At 41.2% G+C, this 17,551-nt stretch overlaps 1 protein-coding gene across 1 annotated transcript; it reads left to right on the forward strand.

Moving 5' to 3' along the window:
* The first annotated feature begins 1,608 nt into the window (after positions 1-1,608).
* Positions 1,609-17,293, forward strand: parp2 (poly (ADP-ribose) polymerase 2). Its single transcript, XM_083781447.1, has 17 exons — positions 1,609-1,780; positions 3,767-3,976; positions 4,931-5,080; positions 6,354-6,424; positions 6,559-6,609; positions 7,087-7,183; positions 7,409-7,484; positions 7,599-7,701; positions 8,252-8,402; positions 9,391-9,529; positions 12,699-12,762; positions 13,538-13,672; positions 14,341-14,468; positions 14,851-14,950; positions 15,925-16,023; positions 16,409-16,533; positions 16,819-17,293. The coding sequence occupies exons 1-17, from the start codon at positions 1,705-1,707 to the stop codon at positions 16,976-16,978; spliced, it is 1,935 nt and encodes a 644-aa protein (XP_083637573.1). The 5' UTR covers positions 1,609-1,704; the 3' UTR covers positions 16,979-17,293.
* The last annotated feature ends 258 nt before the right edge of the window (positions 17,294-17,551 follow it).

Below are 17,551 nucleotides of genomic sequence, written 5' to 3' on the forward strand. Positions count from 1 at the left end.
AAAACGCTTGAATGAGAGGCGAGCTGCTAAATTCCCCGGCATATACTGAACCATCAAAGTAGGTGTCAATGGTTTCAATTTATCTTGTACTACTTGTAGATGCAGTATAGATTGTAGAGCTCAAAGCCCCAAGATGCTGTAGTGCCAGTCAAATGTTTGTAGAAATAAATGTACCCACTTGCCCTGCTGTGCTACGAAACCTGATGTATAGATTTATGTGCAGGTTAACAGACTCTGAGAACAGCATCATTGCATCACTTTCTAACCCTGCTAAGAGCTCTGTCAGACTATCATCTAAGCTGTGGAGCCACTGGCGTTCTAGCCTGTATGTACAGAGATAAGTCCCCCCTGTTTGTTTGTTTATGCTTTGTTTATTTTATTTATAGTTTGTTTACTTTTGTGTTTTTATGTTTTATGTGTTCTGCCCTATGGACCCCCCTGTGAGTGTCTTGAATAAAGTTTGAATTGAATATAAACACAGCACTGTAAAAATAAACTATTACTGTTAATGGCCCATCTACATAGTGAATGACATTACCATTGTCATTGATGCAGACATTAGTGTTCAAACACCAGTAATTACCAAAATAATTAGTATTACTTTGCAATGCATGTTAAAGGCCAGTGATTTCATGTCAATACCCCAAGGCACAGCACTTTTTTCAGCATTGACCCCAGTAGAAGGTCTGCTGCTGTGAATTTTACACCTCTCCCGCTTAGCGGAGAGTGGGGTGTGGTAGAGGACATCTCCCCGAACGCGTGGGTATGTCCAGATAGTTGCCTCGCGGAGCCGTCTTTTGTCCAGTGTCCATTCTGGGTCTGGAAACGGTACTTTTTTCAGCATTGACCCCAGTAGAAGGTCTGCTGCTGTGAATTTTACACCTCTCCCGCTTAGGGGAGAGTGGGGTGTGGTAGAGGACATCTCCCCAAACGTGTGGGTATGTCCAGATAGTTGCCTCGCGGAGCCGCCTTTTGTCCAGTGGCCATTCTGGGTCCGGAAACGGTACTTTTTTCAGCATTGACCACAGTAGAAGGTCTGCTGCTGTGAATTTTACACCTCTCCCGCTTAGCGGAGAGTGGGGTGTGGTAGAGGACATCTCCCCGAACGTGTGGGTATGTCCAGATAGTTGCCTCGCGGAGCCGTCTTTTGTCCAGTGTCCATTCTGGGTCCGGAAACGGTACTTTTTTCAGCATTGACCACAGTAGAAGGTCTGCTGCTGTGAATTTTACACCTCTCCCGCTTAGCGGAGAGTGTGGTGTGGTAGAGGACATCTCCCCGGTATGTCCAGATAGTTGCCTCGCGGAGCCGTCTTTTGTCCAGTGTCCACTTTATAAAGTCCATGCACTCCAGTGAATAGCATTTATCCATTTAGATAACTTTATTATTATTATTATAATGATTTAATTACTTATTTTTACACAGAAACATAATGTGTGTCTTATAGCATCATATAGCATCATTTAAATGCTTAATTTGTAGTTTTAATGTGCAAATTAAACTTTTTTTCAATACTCTAGAGGGTACTCTTATTTTGAAGAGATCGTCCACCGGAAGCCTTAAATCTGTTCATTAGATCTGCTCACTAGACGCTGCTGTACTACTGGCAAGAGCAAGATAATAGATATTTCCCGCGTTCAAGTCTGCCTCTCGCCTTTTTACTGTTTATTGTTGTTTTCACGTTTTTATATATAATTGTATAAACCATGTCGAGGCGCACAAGAAGCTGTAGGACCACACCTCGAGATGCAGCGGATAAACAAGAAGTCCAGACAAAAATTGGTAAGTGGTTGTTTGTTTTGTTTTGAGGACTGAACATATTTCTGGCTTCTGCTACAGTACTTGCATTACACCTTAGAGTAGAGTTACACCCACAAATGATAACAAATTATATATTAAGTTTAGATTACCGTATTCACAATGTCACAAAACGCATAGCTCCCATTTGAACTATACAACAACAGCCACTAAAGTTACATGAATGAACCCAATAGTTTGCATTTGCAGATTTTTTTTTATAATGGGATGAATCTAGAGTTGCAATACCCTCCATTGACTCTCCATTCATCCAATTTGCGTTTGCGATCTGCTTGTATGAAACCGTAACGACGTTAAACTCACCAACATTGCAGCTCTAGGCCAAGCTTGAATTATCCTCTTCCAATCTGCCGAGCTTTTGTTTCATAAAAATCCACCGTAGACATGTTAGGAGCTACTTCTTCTTCTATAGGTACAACTTTTTCTACTCCTCCTATCTTTGCAAATAAAAGGTCTAAGAACCTAATAGACAAACTTAATTGTTAAAAATGATATTTATGTACAACTACAACCTCAACATTTCATGTCCTCACTACCCTCAGGTAACTTCCCATGTAATAGCTGTCTTAATTGCAACGCCATGATCAAAGGGGAGTATTTTTTACATCCTCACACAGGTATAAAAAAATTAAGTAAAAGGGAGAATCACTTGTAGAACAAAACATGTTGTCTATCTCCTAAAATGTCCCTGTGGCTTTTGCTATAATATAGGAAAAACTAAAAGAGAATTAAGAACCAGAATCACTGAACATAAAAGCAATATCAGGACAAAAGAAGAAAAATCCCCCATAGCTAGACACTTCAACAGCACTGGACATGACATATGTACCCTGAGGTTTCAAGGCATAGAATTTATCAACCCTTTAAAGAGAGGTGGGGACAGAGATCGGTTATTATTGCAACGTGAATCATTTTGGATCCATTTCTTAAACTGTATTTCCTAAAGGTCTAAATGAAGAATTGGTGTTAAACAGTTTTCTATGAATAACCTTTTTTGTAATGTGGATTCTGAAATGAGACAATGATTTCTTATAATAATATGTATGTAAACTACTATGTATGTCTTTAATAATGAGACACGGCTGTATAGTACCTTTTTAATTGAAAAAAAAAATCTATATAGGCCTAACTGTCATTTCCGTTGCTACTGCCAATTTTGACACTGACGAAGGCCTGCGCGCCGAAACGCGGTTGTCTGTCTGGTATGACTGCTGCTGCGGAGCACTATCTTTATTAATAAAGACTCTTACTCGACTGGAAGTGAGGATTGAATTCATTTTCTATATGTTCATTTGGAATCTGTACCCACCCAGCACACGCCTGAAACTATATAAAACTGTCTGAGTAGAGCAGGCCTTTTCCCTTGAAGTGAACTCTAGATTCATCCCATTATAAAATAAATCTAGAGTTGCAAATTGCGGCTAGCATTTATCCATCTTATACATGTCTCACTGCAATGGGAACTGTTGTAGGCTACATTTGAATGACAAATCCAAATCAGGGCTAATTTTGCATTCTGAGATTGTGCATGCATCTGATCTGATATGAATACATGTTGTTTTGTCATTTGGGATGAGACAATAATTGTTATCGTTTATCATGATAATAAAAAAACACTCACAATAATCGTATTGCAGAGATTTTAATTTACGTGAAATTGTCCTCTAGTTGTCATGCAAGAGGATGAATTAGCTTTGGTTGAGCTGCAAATTGAGTACCATTTAAACTCTAGTAATTTCTCTCGACACAAATCGATTCGCCAAAAATAGTAGAAGAACATTCCCCCCAGAATAGGGATGCTGTGGAGGTTCAAGTGGTTAAACAAAAGTTGAATTTTAAGTTTAAACATATTTAGATTATCCTTCCTGATACTGTATTATTATTTATGCCACAATAATCGTAAAATGTAATTTTCTTATTGTCCCATCACTAATGCCATCCTCTTAACAGTGTGGCAGTGGGAAGGAGATGAGGGTCAGTGGGAGCCCTACCCTCCGTCAGCATGCACTTTACTAGACTCTGCCGTCTCTGGTGGGAAAACCTCTGTCACCATCAGTCTGGGCTCTGGCACATCCTACAAGGTGGACCTGAAGAAGATGGTCCAGATTAACCCTGTTACCAAGTACAAAAGGAAAATACGCTCTAACGCAGTAAAGCCAGGTGTGTGTGTGCCTGTGTCTGTGATGCATATGTTTGCCGAAATACAGTATGCTGAACGAATGAGCATTGTTGTGTGTGGGTTTGAGTGAAATACCCTCACTCTAAAGAGATGGGCATATAATGTCTGAAAAGTACGTTTCAGACATTGAATTGTACCCTGAGGAAGGAGTAGTTACTTACAACTCTGAAACACATTGGTAGCCCTAATTAAACTAGGGAACTAGCTGGCATCCTGAAACTTTCTTTAATATCATTAGTTTGTGATTCTCTATTCAGTGTCCTCAAATTACTCTGTATGTTGAAAGCACAAACTGCACTCTGCTCTAGTCTATACGTACTTGAACGCCACCTTGTATGGAGGAGCGTGTTGATCAAGCACGGAGAGCTGTTAAGTTTGTTTTTATGGCGGATTTCTCAGAAGAGCTAGGGATAAAGAGATCCCAGCTTCTAATTGGTTGCTTTAATAATGCCATTCATGCTGTTGTGGATAAACAATTTAATACATATTGCACCAATGAACTACAAAATAGTTTAAACAGGTTGGACAGCTTTTTCCTGCCAGGCAACCAGGCTTAAATTATGAACAATGGACACTATATGTCCTGTCTGCCAAGTTAGTGAGTCAGGATTTCCTGAAATCAGTCTCCCTCACCTGTGCTGTGGTCGGAGCTGTACTGCTATAGAATAGAAACAGCAGGCTAGGCCACTTTACCTGGTTGCCCTAAACATTTATAACTTAAATGTGTACTTCAGTTTTTATTTAGGTGTATACATAGGGTCAACCTTCACCATTTATACAGTCCACTCCATATTTGATTCCTTTACTTGTCTTTGCACAGATACTTATTAGCATATTTGTTCTATTGTTTCGCCTCATTTATTTATTTTCTGTGTTTTACCATTTTTATGTTTGCAAAATACACAATAACATTATGATGCTCTCTGCCTAACCAGAAAGCTTGAATGGGGAAAGTCATTTAGCCGGTGAAAATGGGAGTCAAGTTGAAATTAAAGAGGAACAGAGAGAGGATGAACCAGTCACTAAGAAGAAGAGAGGAGCAGGAAAGAGTCAGACGAAAACAAAAGAAGAAATGGAAAGTAAAGGTATGTAACCCAACCAAGCCCTTTCTTTTTTAAATGAACTACTAATGCTTATTTTTATAATAATAACCATTTGACATGTATCAAGAGAAGTCGCTTTACAAAACTAACAAAAAGAAAACGTTGAATAGATAAAAAAAGGAAGTGCTGCGTGGTCCATAGTTATCATAAACTGAAAACATACTCATTGGAGAGGGTACAATAGTATTAGTAGGTAAACATATTTAAGTTCTTTCCCTTGTTGTATAGTAGGCTTAGGCTATCAACCAAGTGTGAGAAAACAGGTGATCCTTAGACTCACTAAATTGAGAAATCTATCATGTCATCCTCCGGGGGTACTGGGTTGCAATACTGTACTCAGTACTGTACTCTATTGTCGTTGAAGTAAGAGTCATAAAATGTCCCTGGGACCCATCTGAAAGACCACCCCTGGGTCCTGGGACCCATTATATTGAAAATCTATTCACATCACTGACTTAAGAAAGACTCCTAGGCACTACACCCAGTTGAGTTTTAAAAAGCCTTTATTGTAGTCATGGCTTTTAGCTAGGCAAAGTTTAAAAACTTCACACCTGTGTGAAGTGAGCGGAGCAACTGTACCGGGGGGTCCCTGCAACATCCAGACCCCAGGAACGCGCCCAGGGGGGTGGCCCAGTTCCGGCGAGCCCTGTGTCTGAAACCGTCGAGAAAGGACAGTTACCGTGTGGGGGTCACCGGAACATCCAGACCCCCAGGACCGTGCCCACTGCCCAGGGGGCCGTCGTGGTTCTGGCGAGCCTTCCCGCGTCCGAAACGGTCGAGAAATGACAGAGTTACCGTGTTGCAGCTTTCCATGCTCGGACATACACAGGCACATACATGTATACATATACTGTACACATAGCTGCGTAATGGTGCGGAGGCACTGCTCAAACTGGTCCAAGGAATCCAAAAACAAAACAATTTGGTAGGGTTTGATAGGGTTATTGTCCCACAAGGGACATATTTAGTTGACGCCCTGGCAGACCAGCTGCCACATATGAAATTGCATAATCATGACTCGACCTCACCTTCATGCAAATGTCCAGCGCAACATGGCCGGCTCACAAAACTGGGCTCAATGTATCCAAAGTGTCACTGCACCAATACAGTTACTAAGGCAACGTTTAATGTCATGCGTGTGTTAAGCACTTTTCAAAAACAAAATCAGAAACTAATCTATAAAAAAAGTTTCAGAAATGTTCATTCACACTGACTTTGACCCCACTGTGATGTTTCTGCTGCTGTCTTTATACAGAGGTTGTCAGGACGGTGCTCATGAAAGGCAAGGCTCCCGTGGACTCTGAATGCAAAGCCAAAGTCGGCAAGGTACGTATGCTTAGTAGATGGGATACATGTGATGTAAAACACACGTACCTGTAGGCTTTTTAAAATAATACTTCCTCTTGTCACTTTTGGTAATAATGTAGTTAATACACTTATGTTCACTCTTTTCCTCCCAGGCTCATGTTTACAATGAAGGAAATGATGTTTATGACGTGATGTTAAACCAGGTAAAAACATTACACTATATTATTATATAAATATATTATATAAATGGTCATTAGTAGTACTAGCAATAGCAATATACGGTACATTTAAAAGCATTGTTATACTTCAAAATGAACTATCTCAATTATTATGAATGTATTGCTGTAAAATCTATATTTTCCCCGTTATGGCTGGGGGAAAGGAGCACTTGTTTTTCTTACCTCAACAAGGCAGGGGCGCCGAAAGCGTATGAGGCTCACGAGTGAGTGCCCGCATTGAACAGCCAATTGCCACGTGCTTATTCTGTCCAATTTGATGACCGCTGTGGCCACAGAATCCATCATGTGAAGTAAAATGAGCGTTCACTATTCAGCGTCCCAGTCGATCACATGCCAAGTCCTTCCAACAACTGAACCATAGTGGGGAAAGCAATATCGTATATTCATATTGTAAGAAAGGATATTATTTTATATTCAGTAGAATTTGTTTGGTGTTTGCAGACAAATCTTCAATTCAACAACAACAAATACTACCTGATTCAGCTTCTGGAGGATGACAGCTCAAAGTCCTACAACGTGTGGCTGAGATGGGGCAGAGGTAGGTTCATGTCTACAGCAGCACTGTTTCTCAGCGGTGCGTACATTATTTTTGCTGTACGACAACATATGAAATTGAGTTTAAGTTGTTAATGAATTTATTCTTTAGTGGCAATATAATGCCTTTTTGTTAAAGTATTTGCAATATAATGCCGTTTTGTTAAAGTATTTGACAACTGAAAGACATAAATAAGCTATTACTGTGGTCTGTCTGTGTGTTCTGTAGTGGGTAAAGTTGGACAGAACAGCTTAACAGCCTGTGGGGGAGACCTGCTGAAAGCCAAAGACTTCTTCAAGAAAAAGTGAGACTGTTTATAATAACAAATTGCTTTTGCTTATTGTAAACTAAGTTGTAAATTGTACAGAGTAAGAGTAATGGAAGAAGTTTGGTACAAACTGACTTTCTTCTGTTACAGGTTCTTGGAGAAGACCAAGAATGAGTGGGGTGACAGGGTTACCTTTGAAAAGGTGGCTGGAAAATATGACATGGTGTTCGTGGACTATAACACCAATGATAAGGCAAGGATTATGTAATGCAATTCCATATTCCCTTCAATGTTTGTATTCTTCCGTCCTTCCGTCTCTCCATTTAAGTGATTGATTAATTCCCCTTTTTGAGGGGCGCTAGCCCCTCCTATGCCCAGCCTTGTGTGTCTGTGTGTACCACGGAAATGATTTGATTGGCTGAGCACGGAATGTGATGTATGATGATAAGAGCGTCCCTCACTTCACACGAGTGCAATTTTTATCTATCTGCTCTCCTTCAAGCCCTCTGCCTCCTCTTTGCCTCATAAATATAGATGTATAGACTCTGTGTAGTAGGGCTGCAACTATCCATCAGTTTTTTTGTGATTAATTACTTTTTCAATACATTTAATAATCATGAAGCATATTTATATATTTTAATTGTCACATCTAGTTTTTTTATGATAATTATTTGTATAATGAATTAAACCAATTATTTTGATTAACTGCACTCCTAGTCTATAGCAGCAGGTAATCGGGTATACAGTATATGGCTGAATCTACAAACCTCTACCTGAACCTTTTGACACCTCTGATGGTCCAGGAGAACCTGACTCAGGTGGACACTGTGGTGAAGAAAGAGCCCTCCAAGCTGGACGTGAAGCTTCAGGCCCTCCTGGAGCTCATCTGTGACCTGAAAGCCATGGAGGAGTGTGTGCTGGAGATGAAATATGACATCCGCAAAGCTCCTCTAGGTTTGTCAATCAGAAGAACCGCATGGTTTTGCCTCCATTCTGGAAATGCTGACCTTGGAAGAGATGAATAGAAAGTGGTCAGTCGGGCAGGGATAGAAATGACTAAAAGTTACACAGTCATGGGGCAGTCATGATCATGACATTTTAGTAGACGATTACAATTTATCTACCCCATGCACTTTTTGCATATAAAGCCTAAAATTATTAACTTAAATATACAATGAAATGACTGACTATGACCTCTACCAATAATCAAAATAATGTACTATGGCCAAAATATTATAATTTTACCCCCCCCCCCCCAGAGAGGACGTAAAGGGCCTTAGTCCTACTCCTCCTCCCAGCCCAAATAACACCTTGGAAAGTATGAGTGTCTATTTCAAACAAAGTGTTTTTTGACTGGGGGGGTCATATTTTGACAGCAGGAATTGCCTGTCATAATTTGACCCCCCAGTATCAGGATGTATTAGGATGTTGATATTCATTCATCAGCCAACACTCCACTCACAGGTAGTGCATCTATAAATGCACCATGTCTCTGTCTGTCTGTCTGTGTGTACGGCTGTAATGCACGTAACTCGAGAACCGTTCGCCCCACCCACTTCAAATTCGACACACACGTTCCACACCCGGTGTCGAGTCGGTCGGACCCACGGTTGTCCAGAACTGCCTCAAAAGGCCTCTGCCCGGGCTATTGATGATATGCACACGGCTGCCATCTTGCCAGCAAGGTGCTACCTAGTCCTAGGCGATAATTCAAGCTTTTCGTACAGCTGCAATGTTGGTGAGATGGGTAGAACGGGTACTCTGACACGGGTACAATGGGTATTGCATAGCCGCGTGGGTCATGGATCTCCAACTTCCATTGTTACTGACTCATATCAAGCCGTTATGTAATAATCATGACAGGAACCCGATTACCTCCTCTTGTTCATTATGTGTTTCCTTGCTGATGGAAAAAGCTACATTTGTCTCTCTGTGCCTGCAGGCAAGCTGACTTCGGAGCAGATTCGTGCAGGCTACATAGCCCTGAAGATGATCGAGGAGTGCCTAAAGAGGAAGGGAAGCAATCGTGACCTACTGGAGGCATGCAACCAGTTCTACACACGGATCCCACATGACTTTGGGTAGGGAGATACTTACTGTAGTAGTGCAACTGGAAAAGTATGGCGCCTACTGTACGCTATAGTTGAAAGGGTTTGTTTGACAAAGCATATCACCCCTGTCGAGTTGAAACCTCAAATGTCCAAAACAATTTAAAGATGGAGTGCCGTTATTTTTCTCCCACCTAAAACATGATCATCAGGTATCATGATTATACTAGGAGGAAGATTTCTTTCAAAATAGTGTACAGAAAGTGTTAAAATTATGTTTTTATGTGGCCACACCCACCAGTTCATTAAGGCCCTTTCCCAATTCCTTTTTTAACCCTACCCCTCAGCCCTTGCCCCTTCCCCTTGTCCCTACATAATGAGTGTCAAGGGGTAGGGAGATAAATCATCCCCCTAGGAATTGGAACGTCCCTAAATATTGAACGTCCCTTGTAGATATTGATATACAACCTGTTCTCAGAAAATAGCTGATCTGCAAGCTCACTACAGGCCAGTGGTCCCCAAACTTTGATGGCATTTCTGTCTCTAGGACCCCCAATTTATATTGTAAAATCAATGTTAATTAACTCTGAGAGTGTACAAACTATCATTTAGCCCATAACCCACTTTGGAAACTACTTTCCATTTGATTTAAGCTGTAGAGATGGAACGTAAATATAACATTGCTGTGGTTATGATGAAATAAATATATTGTAATTTTGTCTCATGTTGGTAGCCCACCATGCAGAATGTAATCCAGCTAGATATAGCTCATTCTGACACCTGCTCAACAGTTGTACCTGATTAATTGATTATTGTATTAACAGTTTGTATAGCATGGGTACAGATATATATACAGGGTTAGAAAAAGGAAAAACAATTTACAGTATAGAAAGAAGGGGCTGTGGTCACTGTTCATTGTTTTTAATATCATTAAGAACAGAGTCATTTTCTATCAATGAAAATGCCATTGTGATTCATCTCCATCCAATGTACAGTCTGCACAGCAGCTTGCAATCTGTTCCGTAGCTGGTTTGCCTGGGGAAAAAACACCATTGCTAATTAGTTATGCAAGTTTTGCAACTTGTGGGGATTAGTTTAACATTGGTCATGATAAAACCATAGCTATCACTGCAGCGAGTAGCCAACGTTATGCAGTGACAGCGTTATGTAGGTACAGTAGGCTATTTCACGGCTTTTAAGAGCTCCAAAAGCAGAATGTTGACATATCGTTGTCTGGGGGGTCGGACTGATGCCTGCTAATAAGCTAGCTTGCATCCGAGTTGTATCACCGGCGCACCGGCGATAAATAAAAAAGAATAAAGCGCCGATGCGGCGCCAAATGAATGGGTAACGTTGTATGAATGCAACGCCGTATCATATCGTTAGTTCACGTGAAGTAACGTTAACCTTTGCTAGAGATTGCGATATTTTTGGCGATGCAGATTGTTAATACATTCAAATAATATTGGTTATTATAATATTTTTCCATAATAAAGGACATAAAAGGCTTCTTACCTCGTCCGCCTTTCAGCCCTCAGTGATGTTGCTCCGTTTGAAGTCCCGTCGAGATATCCCTTCAAACGAAGGGGATTCTACCCCTCACCCTCGGCCCTTCCCCTCCATCCAAAGACAATTGAGATAACCCTTCCCCCTCACGTGAACGCGCATAAGCAAGGGCAAGGGCTAAGGGCCAGGACGAAGGGGGGAATTGGGATTGAGCCTAAGTATACCTGGTTTTTCACCTCAGCACCTAAGCCTTGCCCACAGCTGTTGTAGGATAATGTGGGAGGGGTTAGGGTTATGATGTCACTAAAATTGTGTTATTTCGATTGGGCCTTTTGAATCAAAGGCTTTCAGCTTTCAGGAAGAAACCAAAATACACAGGGAAGACATATTTTAATATTATAACCACACCTGGGCGTGTATTAGAGTAACTAGAATTTTGCTGCCCTTCGAGTGGCTCATCCTAGAGTTATTTTGCAGCGCAATATGGGAAGAAGGAAATTGCGGGAGGTGACAGACTCCACTTCATGTTTCAGCTGTGTTTTTAAACCAGTATTGTGCCCTGCACATGTAGAAACGGATGGGTTATTAATTATTATATGTGTTGTTGCGCACACACACACACCCACACACACACACACACAGTCACTTGTCAATTCAAGTCCCCCCGGCCCTGCGATACGATACAAAAATCCTCCACAGTGTACTGTGAAGTTGTGAACCCGTGGCACTGATGTACGGCAGCTCCTTTAGCTGCGTTCACCAAGCGTAGTTGTGTGGCGTTTGCCGTGCGATAGGCGAGAGATGTGTTTTTCTGGTTGTTGCCGGCGTGTTGTTGCTGGCGGTGGCCGTCATGGGTCCTTATTAGTGTAGTCTAGTCAACACGACGTGGTGTTTGTTGATGGTGAGGTGGAGTGTTCGCCTGTCCGGCACAGCAGCCAGAGGGGGAGGGGGCTGAGTTAGGATGAGCTGGTGTGGAGCAGAGGCAGCGAGGTTGGACATTGAGGGGTCGGAAAAATCATCCCGGTCGCATGGTTCATGTAACGTGTGTGTCACTGTGAAGGCCGTAGACTACAATGCGACATTGGACTGGCCCCATGAAGTGAACGGAGTTGGTGTAACTCGGCAAAGTGGTGACGATTTCGTAGGCTGGTGGTCTTGCACAAGAATGTGTTCTTTCATAGAAATGGGTATTGTACTGTAAATATGACAGTTGCATGGATGCAAAGTAGTGCTTGGTGTGCATGCTGTTGTTGTTGTGCATGGTGAGATGTGTGCAAACGGTGTGGTTTGGTAGGAGAAGGCGGACAAAGGATGGGGTGTTGCGCTGGCTATTTGTGTGGCAGGATGTTAACTCCATAAACGCATGCAAAACAGAAAGTACAAAAATCACAGCACTCCATCTTTAAACAATTCAAACTATTCAAAAATGGCAAAACTAGCAGATCTACAAGCTCAAAGCACATCGGTTTGCGTTTCGATCTTGCAGATCTGCTACCTTAGATACTTTTGTGTGATGCTGTTGTATGTGGGCTTGTGGGGCATTAATTAATTTATGGAAAAAACACAAAAAGTTAAAATACAGACTTACAGAGATAAGTTAATATGTTTCTGCCCGACAACAGCAATATTTAGCCATAAAGGTCCCCAGTAGTAGCAGTCAGTATCTTGTAATAATGGATATAACTGTATGTGTCAGGTTGAGATCACCCCCAATCATCCGCTCGGAAGAAGAGCTGAAGGAAAAGATTTCACTGTTGGAGGTGAGTGTGTTGTTTTTAGTGTAGGTTTTATCACCTCACCATCATCCTCCACTGGTTGATCATTCATCTCCATCATCCTGCTTCTCCTCCTCTGGTCAACTCTTAGGACTCTATTTCCGTCCATGTAAAATAACCAATATACAAGCTCACAATGTGTCCATGTAGATTGGCTATTTCAAAAATGTTTTTCAAAATAGTAAAAGAAATAAAGAAAAAGGAAAAAAAGGCAAAGTAGATTACAGATAAGGGGTTTAGCATGGATGAAAATGGAGCCCTTAAGAGTCTTAAATGACTTTAGTCTAAATATTGCTTTATGTCACACCACATTTTTATTCTACCTATGAGGGTGGATTCTGCCAATGCATTTCAATCACAGAAATCCGCAAATGGCAGCAAACCACTGAATTCCCATTTGAAATGCATCGGCAGATTCCACCCTCATACTGTAGATGGAATAAAAGCGCAGTGTGAGTGTGCCTTAGCCAGGTTTAGGTAACCTCACACACTGTTCCTTTCTGAGACAATGTTTTTCATTCAGGACAGTCATTTAGACTTAGTAAAACTGACCTGAGTTGACTCTGTACCTTTACGTCTACTCCAAATCACCAAAAATAACCGATTTGCACATCCATCGCGTTGCATTGCTTGCGACACATTGTGAGCTTGTAAATTGGCTATTTTGACTAATGCATCCCCCCAGAATATGGATGATGGGGTTCAAGTGGTTAGCTTAAACTTTGGTTTTGAGTTTTGGTTGTTGGTGTTTTTCTTTTAGGCATTGGGTGACATCCAGATTGCGGTGAAGATGGCCCTGACTGGTGCAGACAGTTCAGAGCATCCTCTAGACAGACAGTACCACTCCCTTCACTGCCAGCTACAGCCTCTGGTCTCCACCGGTCACGAGTACCAGGTCAGTCACATGTCACCATGTGAGGTGACACATTGTGAGCTTGTAGATCGGCTTTTTTCACATAGTTTTTTATTTGTGGAGGACATTTTTAAATACATAAATGTAAAGGTTTTGCCGAAAATAAAAAATGTATTTTTAAGGTATAGAATTTGTATCAATTTTTTATAAGTATCCTATTGTTCTGAATATAACGCCAGGTTTTTCCAATGAAATATCCTAAAAAACTGAGTCGTATTATAATCGGTGACTAGACTATTTGACATTCAATGTTCTTTTTCCACAAACAAGTCTTGGAGAAATGGGGTCCGTCTTATAATCAGAGTCGTCTTATATTCGACACAGTACAATATTGATATGCTAAGTTAAAAAGAAAACATAACTTTATGTATAGTTATATTGCAATAATAATGTGTGGTTTTCCACAAAAACCCAAGGCACACCTGGACTGTCTAATCATGGCACACCATTTGTGAACTACTGATCTAACGGTCTATCAGGCATCAAAATCAGAAGGATTCTACTCATCGTGACCTAATCTCAATGCGTATAGGCTAGTAATCTCAACAGAGGAGGCATCTCTTTATTACGTTTATTTGAATTGCTGACATTGGGTTAGGGTTAAGGTGCGTAAAAAGGAGGTAAAAAACAGCACAATTTCTCCCTGGCAGGTGGTAGAGAAGTATCTGCAGTCGACTCATGCCTCCACCCACGACAACTTTACCATGACTGTGCTGGACATCTTCTCAGTGGACAGGGAGGGAGAGAGAAACAACTTCCTCTCTCAGATGCACAACAAGTACAGTAGCAGCTGTTTGTGTTTTTGCACTTTTTGTGTAACGTGTGATTTAATCCTAGATATGTGTTGTTCATATTTTGATTCATGGTTGTTGATGGTGTGATATCATGCTGTCTCACATGAGGTGCTGCCCGAGAGCCTGGATTCAATTTGGTTCAGCACTTTACAATACATTTCTTCCATTTTCTCTCAAATTACCCACTGTAGTCCCTCTACGTATACTCCATTTGAGAAACACCACTCGTGTGTGTGTGTGTGTGTGTGTGTGTGTGTGTGTGTGTGTGTGTGTGTGTGTGTGTGTGTGTGTGTGTGTGTGTGTGTGTGTGTGTGTGTGTGTGTGTGTGTGTGTGTGTGTGTGTCCGCGTCCGCGTCCGCCCACTAGGACTCTACTGTGGCATGGCTCTCGTCTATCCAACTATGTGGGCATCCTCAGCAAGGGTCTACGAGTAGCCCCACCAGAAGCCCCCGTCACTGGATATATGGTACGATGGACAGAAAAGATAGACATATACATATTTATACATAAATAATAATACATTACTTTATCCATTCATTCTCTTTTCCACAACAAGAAAAAAGATGCGAGTCTCTGTGACACATCTAGGGGCCACAATCTGCATTCAAAGATTTTCCTAGAAGCTTTGTCATTGGTCGATTTGCCTGACTGCTTCCTGATTGTAACCAAGAACTGTCTAAAGAGGACAAGAAGCGAAGACCGTAAGGGCGCCGCCATGTTGCTCACATGGTGCTCCATGGAAGGAAAGAAACATGCGCAGTTGAGACCAAGGAAGATGAACGAGGAAGTGATGGCTGCATAAAGCCCATTGCGCATGTTTCTTTCCTTCCATGGAGCACCATGTGAGCAACATGGCGGCGCCCTTACGGTCTCCGCGTCCCGTCCTCTTTAGACAGTCCTTGATTGCAACCAGGTTTTTTTCGACCATTGACAAAGCTTCTAGGAACATGGCTGTCTGAATACCAAAAAATACCAAAACATTTAAAAATTTAAAGGTCATTAAAACTTTGACATATTATTGCTTATAGCAGCTTTAAAGGGGTCCTTATAGTAAATATAGTAAATATAGCAAGCAGCATCAAAATCAATTTAACCATTTTAACCCTATTTTATACTTCGGCTATTTGAAAATAGACTATCTACAAGCTCGCATTTATAGATATAGTTATTTTCTACATATATCTTCTCTTATGGTGGTCCCTGGCACACAATCTTTTCAAGATGGGGATCCGCCAAATGCATATCAATTTGGGGGGTACTTGATGTGAAAATCTAATGCTTGAGAACCACTGTCCTACAGCTAGTATGTTGTCTTGGTATTATACTCTCTCTCTCTCTCTCTCTCTCACTCACTCACTCACTCACTCACTCACTCACTCACTCACTCACTCACTCACACACACACACACACACTGATCTATGTGTTTTTCTCTGGTTTAGTTTGGTAAAGGTATCTACTTTGCGGACATGTCATCAAAGAGCGCCAACTACTGCTTTGCCAACCAGCGCAATAACACTGGCCTACTGCTGCTAAGTGAGGTGGGTGGGCTCTGTTAGTGACTTGTATTTATACTAGGGTGGCAAAATATATCTTGCCGTCACTGTTGAGTGGAATCCTTGTATGTACCCTTGTAAAATACATTTCTGTTTCGCCTTCAGGCTTTGTAAAAAAAGTTTGCACAGGGCAGATTTGACAAATAATATGGTTGATTACTTTATACTTCGAAATGAATGAATAAACATGAATAGTTGAAATAGCCGATCTGCTATTGCCACTATATATTTTGTTAATATATGAACATTTTTATCATGGAAAAGATTATGACGATCATGTGAAATAGAATTACGATTATCTCAAATAATTGAAGATTATGCGTAATTATGTAACAATTGGCCTAAGGTCCATTGCTTCATTTGGTTCCAGGTGGCCCTGGGAGACTGCAATGAGCTTCTGGCTGCTGACTACGAGGCCAACCGGCTGCCGGCAGGCAAACACAGCACCAGGGGTCTGGGGCAGACTGCACCTGATCCCCTGAACTCTGTCACCCTGTCAGTAGCTTTCTCTTTCAGTAGTGTGCTTATCTGTGATTTGTTTATATTTCATATTTTATTCAGCGCTTAACATTAAAACCAGAAAAGCATCTGTGTCATTTTAGCAAAGCATAACATGTCTTATTCGACTAAAGCACAGTTGATTCTATTACCCTTTCCCGACTATCAGAATCTGTAAAATATGTATTTAATTTAAAGCAACACACACAACTACTAGACCTAGACCAAACTACTTTTCTCTTTATCTCTATCTATCCTTCCCCCTCCCCTCCCTGTGCTCAGGGATGGCATGACCGTTCCCATGGGTCCAGGAGTGAAGACGGGGATTGGGAAGGACGGCGGTTACTCCCTCCTCTATAACGAGTTCATAGTCTACAACCCCGCCCAGACCCGCATGAGGTACCTGCTGCGCATTCAGTTCAACTACGCCTCGCTGTGGTGACACAGTGACAACACAGGATCTATACGTTGCAATACAACTAGCCTGGAAGGGCTGGAGCAGATCCGTGTCGGGTGGATATTGTTGTTTGAAGGACCATTTAGATTAGATCTCTTAGTTTGGTAGATAACCAAACAAAAGATAAACTAAATAAGATTCCATGTTTTGAAAATAATTCTGTAAGACAAACATTCCACTTTCAAACGAGTTATAAAGCTCCAGGTGTCATGGCACTCGCACCTTGTTTACCTTCCATTGAGATAAGAAAAGGACAAATAAGGGACAATATTAATCTATTTCGAGTCAGTCTGTGTCAAATTTGTGTCACAATTTGTTTTAGTTTTTACAAATTGTTGGTTAATTACTAGTTTTTCAATAAAGAAACATTTTACTTGATCTTTCCATTGTGTCGATCAGTTAAAACCAGGATTATGTATACAAATTTTAAATGCCAGTTTCTATGAGAGACAGCCTGATGGAGAGAGAAAGAGAAACACCATGGTTATGTACAAAAATTAAGAATGTTCTATGAGAGAGAACGATGTATACTTGACCTCTCCCCCAGGAGCAATAAGG

This window comes from Protomyctophum parallelum, assembly GCF_964188405.1.
Source record: "Protomyctophum parallelum genome assembly, chromosome: 14".
Classification (NCBI taxonomy): domain Eukaryota; kingdom Metazoa; phylum Chordata; class Actinopteri; order Myctophiformes; family Myctophidae; genus Protomyctophum; species Protomyctophum parallelum.

Bases quoted from the DNA above. Each gene is read 5' to 3' on its own strand.
- parp2 (XM_083781447.1), top strand. From the start codon at position 1,705: ATGTCGAGGCGCACAAGAAGCTGTAGGACCACACCTCGAGATGCAGCG. The intron at 5,081-6,353 runs GTATGTAACCCA...GTCTTTATACAG, and splicing joins AGAAGAAATGGAAAGTAAAG to AGGTTGTCAGGACGGTGCTC. The intron at 7,184-7,408 runs GTAGGTTCATGT...TGTGTTCTGTAG, and splicing joins GTGGCTGAGATGGGGCAGAG to TGGGTAAAGTTGGACAGAAC.